We start from the raw sequence: 25372 nt of genomic DNA, 5'->3' as shown, positions 1-25372 counted from the left end.
ATTTTCTATGAAAACCACTTTCCATACTCAACTTCAGAATCTGATTCAACCAATAACCAAAAAATATCAAATGCTGAACTTATCCAACATTCACAAAAATCACAGCTTTTTCGGCATAATTTTGACGATTCTTTTACCAATGACACATACAACACAGACAACTCATTCATGCATTCATCACACAACACATCCAATTCATCTCATCATATGCATCATAATGCATCTATTACAGATCACACATCAATACAATAAGATTCACCACAATACAGCTCTGCACCTACCACTGCTTCACAAGCCACATCACATTCCACTAATCCTCATGAATCACCTGCACCTAACTTCAACTCAAGTGTTGTTAGAAGATCTGCCAGAATTAGAAAAATGCCAAATTATCTCAATGACTATCAATGCCACATAAATACCACTGCTACCAACTCTCTTTGCAGGCATCCTATGTCACAGGTCATCTCTTATGATGCACTTAGTACAAAACATCGAGCGTTCTCTTTGGCCATTTCTTCAAATATTGTTCCTAGTGACTATGAGCAAGCTGTTGTTCACCCTTACTGGAAAGAAGCCATACAATGTGAACTGGAGGCACTGGAGAGAAATCATACTTGGAAAATCACCACACTCCCATCTGGCAAGAGAGCCATCGGCTGCAAGTGGGTGTTCCGAATCAAATATCACCCTGATGGGACCATTGAACGCCACAAGGCCAGACTAGTCGCAAAGGGCTTCACACAAATTGAAGGAGTTGATTTCATAGACACCTTCAGCCCTGTTGTTCGAATGTCGACCTTAAGAGTTGTGTTGGCTTTGGCCGCAGCAAAGCAGTGGCACATCAAGCAGTTGGATGTAAACACTGCCTTCTTACATGGAGAGTTGAACGAAGAAGTGTACATGAAGCTACCCCCTGGCCTGCAGCAACCAGGATTAAGCCCGAAGTCAGTGTGCAAGCTTGAGAAGTCCTTGTATGGTTTAAGACAAGCAAGCAGGCAATGGAACTTAAAGTTGACTGAAACCTTGAAATCTGCTGGTTTTATCAAATTAGAATCTGATCACTCTTTGTACACCAAACTCACCACTCATGGTGTCACCATTATTATGGTATACGTAGATGATTTGGTACTCACAGGAGATGACCTTGTTGCAATTGAGTCTATCAAGCAACTGCTGGATCAGAAGTTCAAAATCAAAGACTTGGGTGATGTAAAGTACTTTTTGGGTATGGAGGTCGCTAGATCTTCGAAGGGCGTTCATCTATGCCAATGCAAGTATGCCATGGATATCCTCAAAGACTTCGGATTCTTAGAGTGCAAATCAGTAAGCACACCTATGGATTACACCACTACTTCAAAGTTATCTAGGGAGAGTGGGACTCCACTAGAAGACAAAACTGAATACAGACAATTAATTGGCAGGCTTCTGTACCTGACCAACACCAGACCAGACATTGCCTACGCTATGGGAAGGCTCAGTCAGTTCATCGATTGTCCCACTGATATTCATATGCAAGCAGCTTATCGTGTCTTAAAATATTTGAAAGGTTGTCCCGCAGTTGGTCTTTTCTTCTTGGCAGATAATGATCTTACTCTTACCGGATTCTCCGATGCAGATTGGGCAACATGTGCTGACTCTCGCAGGTCAATCACTGGTCACTGCTTTTATCTTGGTAAGTCACTGATTAGTTGGAAGAGCAAGAAGCAGAGCACAGTCGCACAATCCTCCTCTGAAGCCGAGTATCGGGCACTGGCACTTGCAACTTGCCAAGCACAGTGGCTCTCCTACATTATGAAGGATATTGGACTCCCCATCATGAAACCAATTACACTCTTTTGTGATAACAGATCCGCCATTCACATCGCCACCAACCCAATTTTTCATGAACGAACAAAACATATCGAAGTCGACTATCACACTGCCAGGAATCAACACCTTTCGGGCCTCACTCACCTGATACCGGTTTCGTCCTCTAACCAACTCGCCGATTTCCTCACTAAAGCTCTGGCCCCAGCACCCTTCAACAGCAACATTGCCAAACTAGGACTTCTGGATATTTATAGTCCTAGTTTGCGAGAGGCTGTAACTTGAATAGACATCTTGGTAACTAAAACTCATTGTATATTTGTAAATAGAAATTAGAAATTCCAGCTGGCATAGTCAGTTAGAGATTATAGCTAATCAGTTAAGTTAATGACTCTCTCATTTTCCTTTTAGCTTGTATATAAACAGCATGTCAAAACAAGGGAAATTCCCAATTGAGCATTTTTAACATCTCACACTACTCTGAGTTCAATTCCCATTTCTCTCTCTCACTCTTTCTCATCACATACTCTCACATCTTGCTTCACCATGGATGAAGCTTGATTCCTCATCTCCAATCTCTTCACCCTCTGTTCTTGGACTTGCACGATAGAGCTTGATGAGAGCATGACTCTCTCTTTGACGCGTTTTCACACATCCTTTTAATACTAGAGTCCACTCCTCTGAATATTGCACCAAAGAACTGCAAAAAATGTTCTCGACACTCTTACAGATGATCTCCTTTTTTTCCAATGTATTCAAGCCTCAAAACAATCTTTTGGCATTTTCGATTAAACTCACTCCCAACGTCAATGCTCAAGAACCTTCTCCCATAATTTCCATGTGACAACACACAAGAAGAATAGGTGATGGACCGATTCAATCTCATTGCGGCACAAAATACAATTAACATATGATGCTCTTATCATGCCAATCTTTACTAACTTACTCGTTGTGTTCAATTTTTTCATTATAATGAACCACACCAATAACTCCTCCACACGAGGGAACACCAAGCTCTTCCACAGAATTCGAACAAAGTTACATACGTTCAAATCTATCCTCGACTTCCTATAATGATAGACCCTTCTCAAAATTGACTTTGTTAAATATTCTCTATTCTTCTCAAACTTCCAGATCATCGTATCCTTCTTTTGTTGTTTAATCCTAACTTTTGCAATCACATTTAACAAATCAGCATGATCACCTTCCTGGCACTCCCTCAACGGTCTTCACCAACTCAAACTCCAAACTCATGATACACCATCCCAAAATCTGCACTCATTAATTGTAACATTAATATCGGTTGCAATTTTTAAAGAGCAATGCTAGGAAGCCAGCAACATTTGTGATTGGTAGCCATCAACTAGCCATCAATGATGATTTGATGGTGTGAGATTGGTGTGAGATTTCATCCAATGGCTCATCTTTTTCTGCTGGTTACATGCTGGCTAAAATGCAATAAAATTGCTAGCCCCCTAAACTTTTTCATTTTGAAAAGCGTAAGAATCTCTCCCTTAATCTTCTTTTTTGCTGCCATAAGACATGTTAGAATTTTGTTCTAGTCCCATTTTCAACTAGCAATTGCATCCCCTCATTGAATGTGTTAATCATCTCCTCACTACCTGGTTTTGGATCTAAATACCACCATTTCTCTGTATCACTTGATCATCCAAGAACTCTTTCGTCGACAAATTATTACAAGAACAAACCATAAATTCTTTAGTTCAAAATTTTCAACTTCTAACCCTCCTTGGTCTTTAGGTTTCTGAACGACTTTTAATTTTACCATTGTCATTCCTCTATTTCCATCATTTTTCTCCCAAAAGAACCTAAATTATAAAAAAGTAGTCTTTGCTGCTACCGTTTTCGACATCTCAAATATACTTAAATAGTACATTAATAAATTGTTTAACACGTATTTGATTACCACCAACTTTTACGCCTTAGACAAGAACCTCCCTTTCTATCCTTTAATATTTTCTCAATTTTCTTTATAATTGGATACATGTATCCACCCTTTTAGGGTTAGCTCCAAGTGGGATACTTAAATACTTAATGAATGATTTCACTTGTTCACTCCCAAACATATTATAAGCTATGAAATATGGATACTTTGCTGAGTTGTCGTGTCCACGTGTTAGACACATTTTGGATACGACATTCATTGACATTCGTCCGACACACGTGTCTATTGTATCTAACCGTGATTTAATAAAAAATAAAAAAATTCTTCTTCGAACACACTTGAACATACCTAAGTACTATCATATATCAGCATGTTTAACCTTGTTCTTAATATGTATTCTTAAAATAAGTTTAGAAATAATATATATTATTATTTATTAAAATAAAAAAATATTTTAAATACTTTGTATAATTAAAAGAAGACATTAAAAACAGTTAAAACATTATTTTATATTTTAATATCAATAAAATATCAAAATATTATTGTAATTTATCTAAAAAATTCATGTTTTATATATACATCGTGTCTTCATATTTTATAAGATTTTAAAATTTGTGTGTCCGCATATTTCGTATCATGTCGTATCCCGTATCCGTATAAGTGTCCATACATCACAATTATAAGCATTCATTGTCATCTCCTTATTACAATTTAAACCATAAGAGTATATTTATCCATCCTAAGACCAGACAATAGTTCAAAGCCTTGCAATATTCTCTTAAAGTTGATCACCGATTCAAGGTCACATGAACAAAATAAAATTGTGTCATTTACAAATTGCAAGTGCACCAATAAAATTATGTTTTGCCCAAATAACAATGGTTTAATTCTATCAAAATGTTTGAGTCTATTCAATATGTTATTTAACACTTTACAACCAATACAAAAAGGAAAAAAAAAGTATATCATATTGGCGCAATCCTCTCTAAAGGTTAAATAATTTTGCACTATAGTTATAAGAATTGGACCAATTGGTCAATTCGATCGAAAAATCGATAAATCAATAGTGTGATCGATTCAATTAAAAATTTGGACTGAAAAAGAAATTAAATCGCCTAAAATCGGCCAATTCGTCACAAATCCACAAAAACTTATAGGTTCACGGACCGATCCTACGGTTCTCCCAACGACAGCAGGTCTTCGGTGCTCGGTACTCTAGCTCTTCTCTTGCATTTTGAATATTGGATACAATATTCAAAAATGTATGCAAAGAGGTTCAAATCCATATCCATGTCTCCTTGCTGGATTTCAACAAGGCATGCTGCCAGCTGTTGTGTTCTTTTACTATTTTATGTTCTAATTATTATATACATATACAACTTAATTATTTTATATTTATTTAATTTTATTTTATTTTTATATTCACTTTTCTTAATTTATAATTCTTTAAAATTTATAAAATTATTAAAATGAATATTAAATATTTTAATATTTATATTTATATATTAAAATGTTAATGAAAATATTTATTTTAAATTTTTAGAGGATTGAGTTAAGTAATAGGTCTTTAAAATTTCAACTTAGAATTAATTAATAGGGACATATAAGTATTGTCATTAAATTTTACATGATAAATTAATAAAAAAGTATAATATATCTATCGTTTATTATCTTAGAAAATTAAATTAATATTTTATTTTTTTAAAGATTAATTAATCTAAAATCAAAAATTTTAAAGATCTAATTGTCACTTTATTTAATTTTTTTACTATTTCTTATTTTTTATTAACATAAAACTGATTCTATTAATTCAATCAATAATTTATCGATTAAAATCAGTAACTTAATCGATTCCATTACCTATTCGATTCTGGCTAATATACTTTGCACCATTTGATTCCAATCTCTCTATGGAACTCCAAAACCTATCTTTTCCAGCACCAAATCAACTAAGCTCTATCTTATCTGTGATAGGCTTTCTAAAAGTCCGGCTTGATTAACTAAGCTAATATCCTTTTTCTCTTCACCCAATAGACTGACTCACAAGCTATCAACGTTCCATCCATTCACGATTTTTCTTCTTCTTTTCAAAATATTTAACTATTATTTAATAGTAATTTAATTTTATGAGTAATTGTTAAAATTTAAAATTATGATTTTTTTTATTCCAATTAAAAGAGCTTTTTGCCTCTACCAAATTGCATGCTCATATATATGCGTCAATCATTCAGGATCTTTTTTAAGTATACACAACTATATGGTTTATCTATATTTAAAATTTTCAGTCTAATTAAAATGATAAATACTTTTTATTCTAGTTAAAAAAAATTAGTGTATTTTAGTAAAAAAAAGTAATGTACTAATTTTCTTAAATGAATTATTATTTTTCAAATAAAATTATTGTAATACCAAATAAAATTATTTTTTCAAATGAATTATTATTTTTCAATAAAATTTGTTTACGTTGAATATTTTATAAATAATGGCCACTCGTTTGCAAAATTTTCATTTTAATAATATTGTAATAAGTTTTTATTTTATTTTTTATTTTAAATGATACCTCGTTAGTCTTAACACGAGTTAAACGAGTTCTCCACTGCTAGTGTACGACTACAACTACCAAAAAACGAGTTAAACGAGGGAGCTTTCCATGAATTCAGTAAAGTCTTTAAAATTCTCATTTAACATGGTGTACATAAGTTTGGTTTTGAAGAATTTTAGAAAAAATAAATAAAAATTAGTTTATTGTTAATATGAGTTTTTTTTTTATAATGATTAAGTGATTAAGCGTGAAAATTATAGATTCGTTTGGTTATGCTTATAGAATAAAAAAATACTTATTTTATATTTTAAGTCATTTTTTGAAAGAAAATTACAAAGTTATTTTCATATATTTTTAAAAAATAAATATACCAATTTAGAAAATATAAATCTCTAACTACTAAACAAATTTTTATGAGATTTTATATTTTACTGTCCTAAAAATGAGATCAAATTATGTTGGTGGGTCTAAAAATTTTATTTTATTTTAAAACAAAAAAAATTATACTAATAGTCTAGCTAAGTATGTATGTATGTATATCTAAAAAATATTATATATTGTTTTGGACAAGAATAGTATATTGAGAATTCGGTTAAATGAAATTGATATGTTACCAACTTAACACAAAGGTAATATATATAGGAGAAATAAAAGAAGTTATAATTCAAAAAATTGATAAATCGTGATACCAAAATATATATTTAAGATTGTACATGTCTAACGGTTACTTAGTGACAATATAATACAGGAAGAAGGGAACTTTGAAGTAAGATACATTCTCCTTACTACAATCATCCCAAAAGTACTACTAATTTAAGTATTGGAGTGCCTTTGCAAGTTGTCATCTCGATCTGGTGTTAACGCGGCTCGCGTCAGGGTCTCAGAATCTCGTAAGCTCGTGACCAACCAAAAATATGAAAATCTGATGCGAAGAAGTCGTCAATTTGCTTCATATGATTTAAAATCTGTTTCTTGAACTTTTCTTCCCTAGCATCAGAAGTATTCTTTGCCTCTTCCAGAGTTCCAACTTTGGCTTGAAGGCTTTGCTTTCCTTTTAAGGCTGGCCAATGATTCATTCAAATTTTTGAACTTTCGATTTTGTCTCTTTCAATTCTTTTTCTTGCTTTGACAATTCAGATTGGTAGCTAAAAACCTCTTTCTCGACATCCCTAATATATGTGGCTAAGCGAAGTAACATCCTCTAAACTCGAGATAGAGTCTCATTAAAAAAAAGTTTTGCTAAATCAAATTTAGTCATGTCAGTTAGGAGATACTCATCGATGAATTTGGAAATTTAAAACTCTTTTTTCAAAATACAATCAAAAGAAGTTAGAATAGGAGTTCCTATTACTTCGATATGAATTTTCTTTTTCTTTTGTTTTCTCTTTTTGAGAGAATTGGTGGGAGAAAGATTGTCCACATTATGAACCTCAGGACTAATTCCTGAGTCAAATTTTAGAGGAGGAAGAATATTGCTCATCGTGATAGAAGAAGAAATTCTGTATCCACTACCTAAATTAATAACAATGTTAGTCTCAGAAAAAGCCAACCTCCTTCTCATTTCTATGATAGCTTCCAGACCTCCAACCATGTCAACCAGGAAGGAGCAAAAGATTCTTAAGTCGGGATGTAGTAAAAAAATAAAAAAATAAACTACATAAAAATATTTACCAATGACATTTCGAACAACATGCTCGTCAGTCAGAATGGTTCGAAGACTTAAAGGTTGACTATTTCAGAGTTCTAAAAGTATTTGGATACTCGCAAACTCGAAAGCATTGATGTCTTAAAGTTGAATCTTAGGGGATAACACATTAAAGTTCTAATACAAGTTAAACCTTTTTTGCCATTTTTCATAGTCAGGAAAAAAAGGTGTTGTTCCCTCTATTCTTTCAACCTGAGAGAATCTCTCTTTGAAATCATGATAGGATTCTTCGAAAAAATTGAAGATTCTCCTATTTGAATAACATTGGAAAGAGATAAACTCATGACCTTGCGAGCTAAAGGACATGGTTAGGTTGAAAAATAAAAAAAGACCCTATAAGAGGCATTTAGTCCAAGGAAAGAACACAGTAACTCAAAGCTTTGGATGATGGCACCAGTGTTTGGATAAAGTTTTGATGGGACACATCCTGTATAGTTAAGAATATCTTATTGGAAGGGTGTGAAAGAAAGACGGACTCCAAGACGGGTAAACAACGTCTCGTACATCTACAACCAATTAGGTTAGAAAATCGCATGGTGGTTAAAGTAGCAGAGACCATCGTTTTGGCTCGAGGCAAAAATGATGTACAAGTTTTTGACATCAGAATTAAAGATAATTCCGGCTTCTCGTAATGCATCCGGCTCATTAGTACAAGAAAAACGCTAAGTACCGTTTGATTTACCAAACAAATTCACCAGTAATTTATTTATCGTCGAAAGAAATTCGATGGTATAAATCTCGTTGGTAATTGTTTACTGGAGGTTTTTTTCGCCCGCCGCTAATTACCGTCAGAAAATTTTCACTAGTAATTTTTACCGTCAGAATTTTCTCCAGTAAATCTAACGATAATATATTATTAAATAATAATTAAATTAATAACTACCAGCGAATTTAACTGATGGTAAATCTGACAGTAAACTTAAATTTTAAATTTTTTAAAAAAATTGTTTAAAAATTAAGGACAATTCACCTAAATAAATTATTTCACTTTCAAAATTACTTAAATGCATTATTTTCAAAACGAAGACGCAAATGCATTGTTTTCACATATCTATGGAAATCGCTGCTGGCAGTAGCGATTTACAGAAATACAAAATCTGAATCTCCTTTGTATAGTTGATATAAATAAAAGAGAATGAAATGATTTTTAAAGAGAAAAATATATGATTTAGTGAACTTTTGGCTAAAAAAATTATTTTATTATTTATAAATTTTAAAAGAGACGATAATAAAAAAATTAGCCTTAATATATATAATTTAATACTTTGAGTATTGTATTTTTTTATTTGTAATTTAGTGTCATTTTTAATAATAAATACAAATAAAAAATTTATTACATGCATATTTATATTTTTTAAATTATATTGTGAAATGATAAATTAAATTTTTTTATTTATGATATTATTTAAATAGTATATACCATTAATTATTTGTTTTGTAATTATTTTTTAGATAAAGATTAGTTTTACTATTTGTTTTCGTACTCAACATAAACCGCTGCTGCCTCTAACGGTTTACACACGTGTCCCAATGCACATAAACCGCTATTGGCAGCAGCGGATTATGACCAATCATAATTATGCAGAAACCCCAGTAGGCAACAGCGGTTTCCATGCCGCCACAACTCAACGTAATCCGCGGCTGGCAGCAGCAGATTCTGTATTTCTGTAAATCGCTACTGCCAATAGCGGTTTCCATAGATATGTAAAACAATGTATTTGCGTCTTCATTTTGAAAATAATACATTTGCGTAATTTTAAAAGTGAAACAATTTATTTAGGTGAATTGCCCAAAAATTAATATATGATTTTAAATATTTAAATTCAATCATTTTTAAACTAATAAATTAAAAAATGGAATACTAATTAATTCGAAAAATAATAAACTTAGAAAATTAATAACAATAAACAATAAGTTAATAATTAACTTAGAAAATAAATAAGTTAAGATTAACTCAGATAATTAACAACAATCAACTAACTAACTCAAAAAATAATTAACTCAGATAATAATATACTTAGAAAATTGACAACAATAAACAATAAGTCAATAATTAACTTAGAAAATAAATAAGTTAAGATTAACTTATAGACAATTAACAACAATTAACTAACTAACTCAGAAAATAATTAACTCAGATAATAATAAACTTAGAAAATTAACAATAATAAATAATAAATCAATAATTAACTCAGAAAATGATTAAATCAGATAATAATAAACTTAAATATTAATAACATAAACAATAAGCCAATAATTAACTCAGAAAAAAAGGTTAAGATTAACTTGGACAATTAACAACAATCAATTAATTAACTCAGAAAATAATTAACTCAAATAATAATAAACTTAGAAAATTAACAACAATAAATAATAAGTCAATCATTAACTCAGAAAATAACAAGTTAAGATTAACTCAACCAGTTAACAGTAATTAACTAATTAACTCAGAAAATAATTAACTCAAATAACACCAAAACAGAAATTAGAACAATATAGTTGGAGATCTTAAACTTGCAGAACAATAAACAAAAATCATAATAATAAACACAAAATCATCAAAACAAAATTCAAAATCACAATCATAAACAAAATTTTAAACACAAAATCATCAAAATAGAATTAAAAAAAAAATCTTAAATCTAAACTAATACATGAACTAAATCTTAAAAACAATTAAATCTCTAATACAAACATCCTAATTACAAATTTTCTAATACGATAGCAAATTAAAATTAGATAAATTAGGATTTAGAGTTTAACTACCCAAAACTAATTAGTAAGTTACCTGGAGACAGTAACAGTGCAAAGGACATTTCTGGCGTGGTGGCAACATAGACGGCAAAGTGGCGACGACAGTGACCAACCGGTAGAGTTGCATTATGATTTTTTAATAAATTAAAAAAAAAGTAGGAAGAAAGGGGAGGACAACATACCTGGAGGGAGGAAGGAGGCAGTTTCAGCGACATAGGGAGCAGCGGCAACAGCAGTGGCTGCAGTGGCAGCGAGAACGACAAAAAGCAATAATAGAGCAACCAACGCGATGCAAGAAGACTACGTAGTCTTTGAACGCTGTTGGTGGTGGCCTACGCTGGTGGAAAGAATGTCGGAGGTGGTTTGTGAGAGAGAGAGAAAGATGGAGAGAGAAAGGAGAAGGTTAGAGAGAGAGAAAGAGAGTAGTTAAAAAATGAGGGGGGAAAGGGTCCGTGATTCGAATTTAGGGCAAGATTACTGTTAGATAAATCCGACAATAATACTTTATGAATGACCAAAACGCAGTGTTACACTAATTCAGATTACCAAAAAATTTATCCGCCGGTAAATCCGACGGTAATGATCGCACCATTTTTTCATTTTTTCTCCTCCAATTATTACCGGTGAATTTATCGTGAAAAAGTTAAATCTAACGGTAATTTTTTACTCGACAAATTTATTGTCAAATCCGCCGCCAACAAATCCACCACTAATGTCTGCCACTAAATCCGATGGTATTCAGCATTTTCTTGTAGTGCATCTTGAGTGATGGTGGAGGTAGTAGATTTCACCTCTTCCCAAACTCAAGGATAAAAATTCACTCACCAAGTTAGGTTAGGATGTAGAGCAGGTCTAGATGATGATATACCGACTTTCTTGGAAACAACAATTATCTTTTTCCTCGACATCTCGGATAGACTTACAAGGGCACCACTACTACGTTGCGAAAAGGAAAATTCCATGAAATACTATGGGACCCAAAAAAAACCCAGAAAAATCTCTACGATTTTTTCTAAATTTTACTAATGTTCAAAGTAGGGGGAGAACTAAGTAGTGATACCCCTACTAAAACATAGACATACAAAATTTAATAGATGAAATTATAAAACTGCATATTTCTAATCACATAAAATCATCAAAATAGAAGCAATAAATTGTTCATCTAGGTTGATGAAATTGGAATAACAAATACGATTTGGAAGGAGGAAGAGAAAAATTAAGTTTCCATATCTAAATAAAAGGTACTGTTGCAACTGAATAGCAAGAGTGATAAACACATCCTTTTCAAAAGACCCAAGAGTACTGTAGAAGTGAAGAAACTTGAAATTTTTTCTTCACAAGGGTCGGTAGATTTTTTTGAAGGAGAAAAAAGATTTTCTTTCGAAAGAAGGATTAGACATGAAAAGTAAAGTTAAAGAAAAATTTTCATTAATAAAGATTAAATGCAACATTGATTGTTAGAAAGAGAAAACTAAACTATTCGAAAACTCAGAGGTTACAACCGCTCGCTAGAAGGAATTGAAAAGTTTTTTTAAGCATTTTTTGGCGCTTAAAATTTTTGTGGGAACAAAAAAATCAAATGGGTTTAGTTCATTAAACTCGGATTCACTTAATGAAATTGTAAGTCAAGAAATCTAAGTTAGAGTACGATTCTAGACAAAAATAGTATACTGAGAATCCGATTAAATAAAATTGATACGTTATCTGCTTAACACGAAAATAACGTATATTAAAAAAATAAATAGAGTCATAACTCAAAAAACTGATAAATCATGATATCAAAATATATACTCAAGGCTATAAATACCTATTAGTTATTTAGTAACAATATAATAAAAGGAAAGAGAAACTTTAAGACTATATTCTCTTCATTATAATCATCCCAAAAATATAACTGATTTAAGCTCTCTCAACCTAATATTAAAGTGGCTCGTATCAGGATCTCAAAATCTGTAAACTCTAACCAAACCAAGGTATGAAAAAAAAAAAAAATTATATATATATATATATATTAAAAATATTTTTAATTAAAACTTTATTAAAAAGATAATACAGTTAGTATATATATAATCATTATATTTTATAATTTCTACTAATAAGTAAGTATATAATAAAACGATTATACCTCATAACTTTTTAAAAAATTATGCTATATAAATGATTATAATTTAAAAAACACTATTCATATATCAAATACTTTATCTTGACACTCGTATATAAATATAGTTGTTAGTAATTAATTATATATTTAAATTATTTGTTAATTAACAAAATAATAAAGAAAACACATTTTAATTATTAAAAAATACTGATGTTAAAATATTATTATTATTATTATAAAAAGTGTAAACGTAGTAAAATTGTTATAATTTTACATGGAAAAAAATACTTATATATTTATCATATTAAAGAATTAATTGATACTAATTATAATAAAAAAATTATTTCTATAAATATATCAAAATATAAAACATTCTTTTGTTTCTGCTTCTACAAAAGTGATCTTGTTGAGTACAGAAACAAACGAGCAATATATATCATCCTCCTTGCCAACTTAAGATTTTTTATTTTTTAAAGAAACTTAAGAACTGATTCATATGCATTTTCCCCTAAATATTCGTCTGTATTAATTTAGACAATATTTTAAGCTTAGCCTTTTTCAGTACTATACTACTATTACAATTAAGAAACTTTTCTTATAATTATGAATTTTAAGGAGACATTTGGTTTGTATTTTTATTTTTTATTTTTAATATTTTTTTAGATTTTATAAAAATAATAAAAATAAAAATTATAAAATTTAAAAAATAAAAAATATTAAAAATAAAAATAGAAATAGAAAAAAAATACAAATCACCATATTTTTTTGTTGTTTTGAAGGGACACTCTATAGTTATATCCACTACCTACCCAACCAAATTTTCTTACCACCACATATATATAATATTGAAGTATAATCTCGCATCATTCATTCTTTTTTATTTTCTCTCCATTTTTCTTTTTCCTTCTCCACAGGAATGGCTATATTCATTGGCTATCATTCAATTACCTGTTAGAGAAAGCAATGAAAAAATAATTTAAAAAGCGTAATCAGTAATTGTTTTATTTTTCATAAATTTTTAAAATATATAGAAATAAATGTTATGTTATGTCATGATAATAACATGGCTGCAACTTGTAAAAATGTAAACAGTAACACACACTTCAAATCTAAACAACATTTATCGTTACGTTCACGTTAATAATGGTGGCAAATTTTGTTTCCATTAAAAGAGTTTCCCTATGTTTTTATTTTGCTGAGTTCACGCAAAAATTTATAAATAATATTTTAATCAAGAAAAACAAAAAGATTAACATTACATTTCAAATAAGTACTCTCTAGTTAGGACTAAATCGAAACTAGAACTTTCAACATTGTCTTTTACCTGTAATCATAATCCAAATCTTGTTCCAGCTCTAGTTCGAAGGTAGAAGTGGGAAAAAGTAAAACTGAAAAAGTGAGGTGGACACAGACCCACATTGCCACGTGTCAACCAATCCAATGAAGATGAGGTTTCTGTAACGTGTGGTCATCACACTCAACTCAGTTCCTTCTTACGTTTGTCCATGTCCCACTTGGATCGGTGGTTTCTTTCCCTTGAGATATTTTCTCTCTTTTCATATACTCTAGCCACAAAATTACAAAAACATTGTTTTCATTTTTCACCAACAATGGATAACAATAAATAAACCTGAACGAAGCCACTCAAAATTCAACAGTTTTTCTTATTTTTTCAGTACTCACCAAACTTGTTCTAACATTTTCTTTTGTGGTTTGTTCCATGAACTTTGGATCTGCTGAATTCTAACTATGGCTACAGTTATGAAGATCCATGTTTTTCCAGAGAGTTTCAGCAACCAACACAGAACAAGGTTTCATAGGAGCGGCTCCTCAAGTTCTTCACTTGGGGTGCTTGGTTTTGGGCATAATTGTGAAGGGCTTTATGTGAAGCAACAGTGCAGGGCGTTTAGGACTGAAGATGGGGGTGATTTGAAGGACAAAAAGATTAGAAATTTGAAGAAAAATGATGAATTGAAAGACAAAAGGGTAGGTGGGTTTTGGAACTCACTCAGGTCTATTCTATTGAGGAATTTCATGATGGGTTCCAAATCAGATGATGAGTATCGCCAAGCTGTCGTCAAGGTTGAGGAAGTGCTATCATCAGTAAGTTGTTTTTTTTTTATATATATATAAAAATAGTCATCTTATTAGTTATTACTATTCAAAATTGCCCCCTTTTTTTCTTATTTCTATCTTGTGTTGTATTCAAGATTGCCATACAAATTGGAAGGTATATTGTGACTATGATGAGCACTGGGGTCATCCTTGCAGTTGGATTTCAGATGTCAGGTTGGTCCTCATACAACTTTAGTTTCCCAATTGAAAAATGTGTATGGAAATCTATTTGCTCTAAGAGATTATTTTCTAGTTACATTGTAAGCACATAGAAAATAATTCCTTGCTCTAATATGCATTTGTTATTATATTTGTGAAGGTGGAGATAGTCAATTGGATGCACTTATATGGTATAGCTGGCTTGGAGGAATTATCATTGGGACAATGATTGGTGCTAACATGGTTTTGGAGGAACATTGTCGTGCTGGTCCACGTAATGTTGTAATAACTGGCAGGTATATACATTAACTTAAGGCCTCCTCTCCAATTATTGGTATTTGATTCCCATAATTGTTTATGTTCAATGAAATTGTGCAGACTTATGTTAGTAGTAGTTAGAAGTTACTTTAATGATATTAAAATACAATTATCTTTTGTTTTTGTATGACATTGCTTTATTTGTTGCTTGTTCTGAATGATTTGTTACAGCACAAGGGGGTTGGGGAAAGCCCTGGCTCGCGAATTCCTTCTTTCTGGAGACCGAGTCGTCGTTACCTCTCGCAGGTGGTATTCTCTATTAGGGGAACTGTTTGGTTTTCTTAAGAGATTAGAGTACTAGATTTAATGTTTGGTTATTTTTGATGTACTACATTTTATTCACACCATGCTATTGCTTCGGCGCTCGCATTTGGTGAAGGCAGCCCTGAGTCTGTGCAAGAAACTGTTAAAGAGCTGGAGGAAAACCTAAAGGAAGGCATTTCCAATGCGTTTGGTTCGTCTCTGACGAAACTTTCTCATGCAAAAGTGGTAGGCATTGCTTGTGATGTCTGCGAGCCGGAAGATGTGCAAAGATTGGCAAACTTTGCTGTAAATCAGCTTGGACATATTGATATTTGGGTAAGTGTTGTGGCTATTCTCGATTTCTCGCCGTTGAGAATATTGAGTTTTATGAATAAGCACTATAGAGATTAAATTATAGTAATGATAATTGATAGGGAACTATAATATTGCTTGATCCATGTACTTGGATCTGCCAAGCAGGATAAGGCTAAGTTGTTGTTTGTTTTTTAATTATTATTTTGGGATTATATTGTCTAACCATTTATTTATACAAAAAGTATGACTATGAAAGAAAACTTGTATCCCTTACTTTCTTTGAGCATGTGTCATATTTCATACTTTATATAGGCTTTACAATTTAGTATTTGGAATAGAGATGAGAATTGTGATATTTACATTCAGTAATGTGATGATGGTATGCCTTGAATGGATATTTATATATCTGAATTGGCTTTGGCTTTGCATGCACTCTATTATCTCTTCTGTGAAATTTAAGTTTCCTCATTGATAAACATCTAAGCATTCCTTATATAATTGATAATGCAATTTCTATGTTTTCGCTTCTAATCTTTTGGATTTTGTCATTCAAACTCTTCAACAGATAAACAATGCCGGAACAAATAAAGGGTTTAGACCACTGCTTCAATTTAGTGATGAAGACATTAAGCAGGTAATTATTGATGACTAGTTCCTTATAAATTTTGTTAAAATCAAATTTGGACAAGCTCAATACTCATCCATTCTTGGTATGTTTCTAATAATTATAGATTGTCTCAACAAATTTGGTCGGATCCATACTTTGCACTCGAGAAGCCATGCGTATTATGAGAAACCAAAACAGGGCAGGCCACATATTTAACATGGACGGTGCCGGTTCCGGTGGTTCCAGCACACCTCTGACAGCTGTGTGAGTTATTCTCTGGAAGTAGTTTCTAGAAAACATATGTTCCTGTAAAGTCATGATCGATGGTGTTGCCAATGATGCTTACAATTTGCTGTCCCTTACAATTAATGTGCAGATATGGTTCTACAAAATGCGGTCTTAGGCAACTTCAAGGATCATTGTTGAAGGAATGTAAGCGATCCAAAGTAGGTGTTCATACGGCATCTCCAGGCATGGTTCTTACAGATTTGCTTTTAAGGTATGTCTTTTGTTACAAGCCTATTATCGTGGAATTGTAATCTTGCTTGGATTTATTTCCAAATCCTGTGAATTTGGAAAGTTCCATCATATTTTTCTTTCGGTGGCTCTATGCATGAAGATATTTTCATGTGAAGATAACTGAAATCCGTTAAATAGTTTGACATGTTTGACTAAATTGGTTAACATAATACGTGTCAACTTCATGTGAGGAGACACCTTTTCTTTATCTTCGCCAAAGGCGATTCTATCATTCTCCAAGAATTGAGAATTTCCTTGTATTTTGAATGAGTATTGCTTAATTGTCCAAACTTCGGCTTGTGCGCAGTGGCTCAACTGTCCAAAACAGGCAAATGTTTAACATCATCTGCGAGCTTCCGGAAACCGTTGCAAGAACGTTAGTTCCACGGATGCGTGTCATTAAGGGAACAGGCAAAGCCATCAATTACTTGACACCTCCAAGAATTTTACTTGCTTTGGTAACTGCATGGTTACGGCGAGGTCGCTGGTTCGATGACGAGGTAAGGGTGATTCTCTATTGATCTATTATGTTGTGTTATACCAATATTATTCTTTTCTTCTTGTACTACAAGTAATTTATAAAAGAATCAGATCTTGCAATACTTCCAAACATAATTAGTCCTAAAATTTCATTGAAACTACTCCCTCAGTTTCAAAATATTTTCACTTTTTTGGTTCTTTTGAAACATTAATATATCTATATTCTAGATACATTAATGTTTCAATGAACCAAAAAAAGTGAAAGCTAGAGTTATTTTGAAACGAAGAGAGTATTTGCTGTTGTTAGTCAATTGAATTTTCTCTTGATAGCTAATATTTTGAGCAAGGACTTACACTGCAGCCTATTCTTACATTTCAGGGTAGAGCACTGTATGCGGCTGAGGCCGATCGGCTTCGGAACTGGGCCGAAAATCGTGCACGGTTCTCATTCACCGACGCAATGGAAATGTACACGGAGAACACGTGGCTATCGGTGTTCTCGCTCTCGGTCGTTTGCGCCTTCATAATCCTTTCCAGCACGGGTAACAACATGCCTGGAACATGACGAAGTTGTTTTGGTGCTCCATTTGATAAAGTGCATATAAGCTTGTCTAGTAGAGGTGCCAAATTGGTTCCTGAAATCACCAAAAGACACAACATAAAATGATTCTACACAATAACATAAAACAAGGTGGATCTGTCTTTTTTCCACCATGTCCACCTAAATTGTCTTCAACCATTTAGCTTAGACATTTTGTTCTACCATGTTATAAGTTGCTAAATATAATGTCTTGTCTGAGCTTTGTGTATAGGCTGCATTATTGCATTCAAGTTGAGCATTCTCTATTGAGATGCTAATTATAGTATGTATAGCTTTCTTTTATATTGTAGACTCTAGTGAAAGGATCTTATCTTTTATCCCCAATATATTTATTTCAACATTATATATTTATTAAGGGAGCTTTACTTTGAAAGTTTTGTTGAACATAGGTCAGTCATCATATTATAAAGTTTGCTATTTTTGCTTTGTATCAATTCTGTTTATGAAAGAAAAATAAATGAGTAATATTTCCCTTAAGAATATTGCTACTCATGAAAAAATATTTTGTTGATTCTAATATTTAAAGCTTCATTAAACTAAACACTTATTCTTTCTTTCTTCTTCTTTTAGGTGCAATTTGTTGAATAACTAATGAAACTATTTGAAATATTTATTTGTAAATCATTTTATTTAAATATTTGACTTCATAATTAAAATCTTTATACGAAAGTTGATAAGGCGTCATAAATAATTTGAAATGACTAAATAGATTTTTTTTAAGAATACATTTAAAATTTTTAAATTTTTGATACAGTTTAATATATTAAAAATATATAAAAAAGTTGTTTTTTGTGCTCTTCTTCTTAATCTTGTTTACATCAAGGCCTTACTAATAAAATTAAACCAAATTTTAAAGAATTCATCTAATTGTTCTGTGTGGGTGTTTGTGCATTGTGTAGCGTAAGGGTGTTGTGGTACTGTAATACTTCCAATTAGGAATTGTCCATTCCATTTGAACAAACAAAAAAGTTCATCTAATATTCACCAAACTGAAAAAAGAAATAGAGCACACACCTTTTTTTCATGTACTCTGCACAATAAAGCACTTGCTCTGCTCAAATCATGTGTACCCATGCATCAATAATATATACTTGCATTTTTGGTATGTTTTATTTTTCATCTTCTTTACATATTGTATAGCATGGTCTTTTTTTTTTATCAAAGCTTGTTTATTGTTGGAATTCAATTATTCATTGTAATTTGATTTTGAATTTCAATTTCTGTACACTTTGCATATTCTGAATTGTTGCTCTAGTTTTGTGCGTCTAATTTTATGCGTCATCCATATTTGTTTGTTTATGCCTTAAAGAGAGATGAGTGTTCAAGTAAGCAAATTTAAAATAAAAACTTACTTGACTGAGAGTTTGAAGTTGGAGGATTGTGAATTTCCATTCAGCTTAAATGGTGGAATGTTGAAGGGATTATAGGCATAAATAAGAAAAGCTCAGGTATGTTATAGCAACGGATCATAATCAAGATATTTCCATAAAGCCAAATTGAAGTTTGAAGAAAATTAACTCCGGAATTCCTTTGGAGGCTCCAATGAATATTGATCAGTAGGTTTTTAAGTTTTCCTAAGAACAGATCTATGGTTAGAAATCACGGACTTACTAGACATTTTACTACCATCACACTTGAATCGGATCCGATGTACTCAAATAATTATAACTGACTATAACATTCTATGAAGTTGATTCAACATGAGATTACTAGAACTTGAGTCATGAGATCAGATATGGATGATACTTTCTTCTTTAAATTGGTAGACACACTTTAGGATAGATGTCAGATTTAGGAAAGATTCATGGAATTGGGTCCTAGTTTGGGCTGAGTGCATAGAAATTTAGTTAACTATGCTATATGTGTACCATCAAATAAGGTACATATAAACCAACTTGGGTTGGTCGAGTGGTCAGCTCACTCGTCCATAGCTCACTCGTCCATACAAAGAAACTAATAAAGGACTCAACTTATTTTTTATTTTTTTATTATTTTTGTTAATTTTTTTATAATTATATATTTTTTTATTATTATTTTTTTCTTTTCAAAGTTTTTGAATGAAAAAAATAAGAATAAATTAGATTTTCATAATTTATTTTAGTTTATTACTAAATAGAATACAAAAACACAAAATTTTGTATTTTTATCTTTTATATTTTATTTTTAATATCTTGTATTTTCCTGTTCTCATAAACAAAAGTAGCCTAAATTACCGAAGGTGGTCATGCAAATGGTAGTTAGATATATGACCTATGATTATGGATTTTTTTTATTTTAATTTTCAAAGGATACTTCTCTTTTAAGTGGTCACAGTGGCAGACTAATCAAAATATAAAGAAGGATAAGATGATAAATTGGTGAGAAAGCCTCCTCATTTTAAATTAAGATACTGTCTTACATACATCATACTTCTTTTCCTTCCTACTTACATGACTGAATGAGCAAAGACAATGTCTTTCCAATAAGTCATGAATGCATAAGCATTTTGTTGATCATTTTATTATTTTATATTGCATAATTAAAGTTTTATATGAAAGCTACAAGATGATTTTGATGCTGTTTTTCTTTTTTCTTATTTTTACTATTTTTGCTAATACAAGTCTTTTTTGTAATCAAGTTGGTTCAATAACTCACTCAAAACACTTACTAACAAAAAACTAAACACATGACTACACTTTCTCCTACTCTCTCTCTCTCTCAACCAAACTCGCACTAAAACTATCCTTCCTTCTTTCTTCTGTTTGTTGAAAACTTCTTATTGTTTTTATTAATAATTTCACATAAAATTACATGTCTCGTATATACAAGTAATAGGTAAAGCACATATACGTTAACAAGAGTAAGGACTAACTTTTATCCGCAGAAAAGGAAAAATATGAATAATTATTCCGTAATTTAAGAAAAATTCTAATCCTAGACGAGTAGTAGTATATCTCAACTTGCATAAACATATATATGTTAACTAGGCCTTAATTAAAGTAATCTCACAAATAAATTATGAACACTTTGAAAACTTTAATTTATAAGCCTATCTATCTATATTAGTGATTTGCACTTACGAATTATATGAATAATCATAAATATTTTTTGTCAGCATCAAAATATGCCATTTGGCTCATGTTCTGTGCCCTGTGGGGCTAAGTGGCTAATTAAGTGGAAAGAGACAACATATTTGAGTGGCACCCACTTTGTTATTTTGTAATAGTAATGTGAAACTTTATATGTATGAAGTTCATTCTTGATTGTGATTTATGATATACTCATCAACATCAACCTCTAATAATAATGAGATAACAGTGTATGAGTTGTTTTCATTGATCTATGTCATCTAGGAATACTAGTGCCTTATTAAAGAATTGTTGGATACGTGTGTTGTAATTGTATGTTCTCAACCTTTCAATCATTCTTCTTAGATCTTTTCAGCATCCTACTCCCAAATTACAATTATTGATTAACAAAATATTATTTATATATTAAAATCAATAATTATGTATTTATATTATTTTAATTTATTTAATATATATATTTATATTTTAATATATATTTTATACAGTAATTAATTTTGATAATTAATGTTAATATATAATTAATATAATTGATTAATTAAGTAATTTTTTAGCTAATATGTTATTTTTTTAATGAATTTTTAATTAAAGGGTATATTATATATGCATTTTAAGTTATCAAATATAATATATTAACTGCAAAATTGAATTTAAATATTCTAACCAGACATTATCCACGCATTTAAATTTAATGTACGGAAAACTGAAATTAGTTATATCTGAACTTATATAGTAAAACAAATTATATATACACTAAAAATTAGACTAAATTCTTCTAAAATAACAATGTTAGTAAAATAAAAAAAATAATATTTTGATCATTATTAACTTAAAATAATAGTTTATAAATAATAAATACTATAAATTCAAAGATAATTATACCTTATTATTATTATTTTATCAATATTCTTATTTTAAAAGATTTTTTTTTAAATTAGTCACTAAATCAATCATCATTTATTTGTATATAAAAATATATATTTTTAATTTATTTTTAAAATATATTTTATATTTTAATATATATTTTACACAAAAAAATAATTTAGTGATTATTTTTAGTGTACACGTAGTATAATTTTATTAAGATAATATAATAACTAATCATGCCATATATGATTGGAAGTCTTCATCTCTTCTAAAAGATCAAACTCAAGTAGTTGATGAACAAAATCCTTATATAACAATATGATTGAATTTTTTATTGAACGACATTATATTTTAACTAACTAAATGTTATAATATAATTAATTAATATGTAGGAGAAAGGAATAATACTTGAAAATAATAATAATCGGTTTTATTGGGTAGACAACAAAAAATTTGAACAACGTAAATAATGAGTCAAATTTTTGGCCCACTAAAGATTAAAAAAATTCTACCCAAATCAAATAACAAAAAATCTTTTTACTTTATTTTTTTAATTTTAACAATACGCTACTGTCTCCTTTGAAAACTCTATCAGTATCATTGCTCTTCAACCATCCATATACTTAATGAAATGAACATCCAGCGAATTTCATTATAACTACTTAAATCCAATCCAAATTAATTGAATATCCATTTTAAAATGAAAATAACCATCTACATACCTAGTAATAAAATGAACATCCACATTCGAAAAAGGGGAAGAAAAGGAAGAGGAGGAGAACCACGATAGCGGAGGAAAGACGGCGACGAGACAGTGCGAGACAGCCGCAGTGGTGCATGGGGAACACGCGCAATGAAATCACTCGCGCGGCAACAGCCGGCAGCGATACCACAACAACTCTAAGAAGGTGGCGCGACACCGTAGCAACGTCGCCGCTAGAAAAGAGTGACACGAAAACAGCAAAACAACAACGTGGCAGCGACGCTCCTATACACATGAATGGGAGAGATGGAAGCAACACGGAAAAGTGACGGAAATGGACAGGTGTGGCTACGCTGCGTCTGCACGGGCTGCGGGAGGGGGGACAGCGGCGTTCTGCTGTGTCTGAACGGAATGAGGGGGAATGGCAGCATTTGGACGGCTGTCTCCAACGATGACGCCGAGTTGTAGTGGTGGACCGGAAATAGAAGGTGTATAATAAGTGGCGGACATAGGACAATGGAATAATTGTATGAATAGCAATAGAGTTATGTGAATCTTTATTTTTAAAATTTCAAAAATTAATATTAATTAATTAAAAATCTGAAGTAATTTATTTTTTTAAAACCATTATTCACGTTCATAATATGCATTTTTATCTATAATTTCTCAATAATAAATTAGTAATTCAAACCAGTGTCAATGAAGCGTCTTAGTCTTAAAGTTCAAACACGGTACCAAGGGTTAAGAATGCTTAATGCAGAATAATGGATACCCTAGTTGGTACACAAACCTTGCTTCATGTATTGTACATGTTATATGCCAGCCTCGTACAAAGATAATAGGTTACGTTGGCGTAACGTGGCATGAAATTAAGTAGCAAAGTTGAAGGCATATTCAATATGAGAAACACACACAAAGGAATTGATCGATAATTACTCATTCATGTTCACCCAACACGGTGCAAATTAAAGCAAATTACATATCCTCTAAACCAAAATATTTTTTATTGCATTGAAATAAAAGAGTTATTGTATCCTTAATTATTGATTTGTACACTTTGTAGAACGTGATGATTTGGTAAGCACGTTCCTGTATGCGAACTTAAACAATGTTATTGTTTGCTAATGAATAATCATAGAAATGGTACGTTAAAATGACATTGATTAGTTGAGACGACAAACCAAACTTAATTTTTTTTAAAAATGTTTATTTTTTCTAACAAAGTTAAAAGAGAATATCCATAATAACAAGGAGAGTGGGATTCTAAAGTCGAAATGCGATGGTATCAGCGACTTATCACATAAGTCAACACGTGAATAAATATTTTGATGATTTTTATATTAAACGAAGTTTTTTACTTTAAAAAGCAGAGAAGTTAAAGAAAATTGGTGGTTCTAACACTAATCTATGTGCATCATTCTTTGCATTTAATTTCATCAATCTTATTAAGATAAAGTATATTTTTTGTCTTTGAAATTTAACAAAAATTTTAAAAATATTCCTAAATTTTATTTTGTTTTAATTTTATCTCAAAAGTTTTCGATTTTTATCAAATATACCTTCGATGGCTAAATTTTTAAAAAATTTAAGACCAATATAACAATAATACATAAAAGTTATGCTTAATTTGCTTGTATTAAGGGTTATTTATTCTTATGAAATAATTACTGAATTGGTCTTAAATTTCTTGAAAAATTAGCCACCAAAAGTATATTTGATACAAATCAAAAATTTTTAGAACAAAATTAAAATAAAATAAAACTTAAAAATATTTAAAAAAAAAAAATATTTTGCCCATCTTATTATTATACTACTTGATTGAATTTTCAGAATTGCATTCTTCTTTAATTCTGTGTTCTTCCAAATCAACGTCTAATGATTGCTTGACAAGAGATATTATTTTATTTTTGAACTTAAAACCATGGTATTGTTAGAAACAAAAGATTAAATTGGAGAAAAGATTTGTGTATTGTTGAGTGTGTTCAAATTGTTTAAAATAATACAATATAAAAGGGAATTTATAGGTGCTAAGAGTATCGTAATAATAAAGACGTAATATTTTATAATAAATATTTAGATATACTAAATAATTCAAATAAATGCTAATTTATCCTAATATATTCTGACATCCCCCTCAAACTCAAGTGATAACTTGAGTTTGAAACTTATTTAAAACAATTAAAGAAAAAAAATGCATAAACTGATAGAACGGGTGCAGACGGAACTGCCAAAAGGAAGTGCAAACGGAACTGTCAGAAAAAAGTGTAGACGGAACTACCGCTGTCGGAAGAAAGCGCAGACGGAACTGCAGCGGTCTGAAAGAAACGCAAAACCACAAAGAAATCCAGACAGAACTGTCACAAGAAAACACAGACAGAAGACTGGCCAACTGCCGAAAAAACTACCGAAAAGATGGCAAACTGCTGAATTGCTAAAAAAGTGACAAAGTGTAAAGAGATGGCAAACTATCGGAAGGTGACGAAAAATATATGATTTCTCCATGAGAATAAGTAGTTGATTAACGAGCTAATTGGTGAGGTGAAAAAGCATCAAAGCATTGACA

The 25372-nt window shown here is 30.9% G+C and overlaps 1 protein-coding gene across 1 annotated transcript; it reads left to right on the top strand.

The window, feature by feature from the left end:
- The first annotated feature begins 14283 nt into the window (after nucleotides 1-14283).
- Nucleotides 14284-18547, top strand: LOC112802145 (probable chlorophyll(ide) b reductase NYC1, chloroplastic). The gene is made up of 10 exons (XM_025845208.3): nucleotides 14284-14920; nucleotides 15028-15106; nucleotides 15252-15387; nucleotides 15581-15655; nucleotides 15793-15988; nucleotides 16533-16601; nucleotides 16699-16838; nucleotides 16951-17073; nucleotides 17401-17593; nucleotides 17953-18547. Exons 1-10 carry the CDS (start codon nucleotides 14567-14569, stop codon nucleotides 18136-18138), a joined length of 1551 nt encoding a protein of 516 aa, XP_025700993.1. The 5' UTR covers nucleotides 14284-14566; the 3' UTR covers nucleotides 18139-18547.
- Nucleotides 18548-25372: the final 6825 nt, after the last annotated feature.

This window comes from Arachis hypogaea, chromosome 5 (genome assembly GCF_003086295.3).
Source record: "Arachis hypogaea cultivar Tifrunner chromosome 5, arahy.Tifrunner.gnm2.J5K5, whole genome shotgun sequence".
In the NCBI taxonomy this organism is placed as follows: domain Eukaryota; kingdom Viridiplantae; phylum Streptophyta; class Magnoliopsida; order Fabales; family Fabaceae; genus Arachis; species Arachis hypogaea.
This window is presented reverse-complemented; position numbering and strand designations above follow the sequence as displayed.

What these genes read in the sequence shown, in the direction of transcription:
- LOC112802145 (XM_025845208.3), top strand. Translation starts at nt 14,567, where the DNA reads ATGGCTACAGTTATGAAGATCCATGTTTTTCCAGAGAGTTTCAGCAAC. An exon ending in GTCGTCGTTACCTCTCGCAG is followed by an intron (nt 15,656 to 15,792) that starts GTGGTATTCTCT and finishes TGGTGAAGGCAG; the next exon opens with CCCTGAGTCTGTGCAAGAAA. An exon ending in TTGGACATATTGATATTTGG is followed by an intron (nt 15,989 to 16,532) that starts GTAAGTGTTGTG and finishes ACTCTTCAACAG; the next exon opens with ATAAACAATGCCGGAACAAA.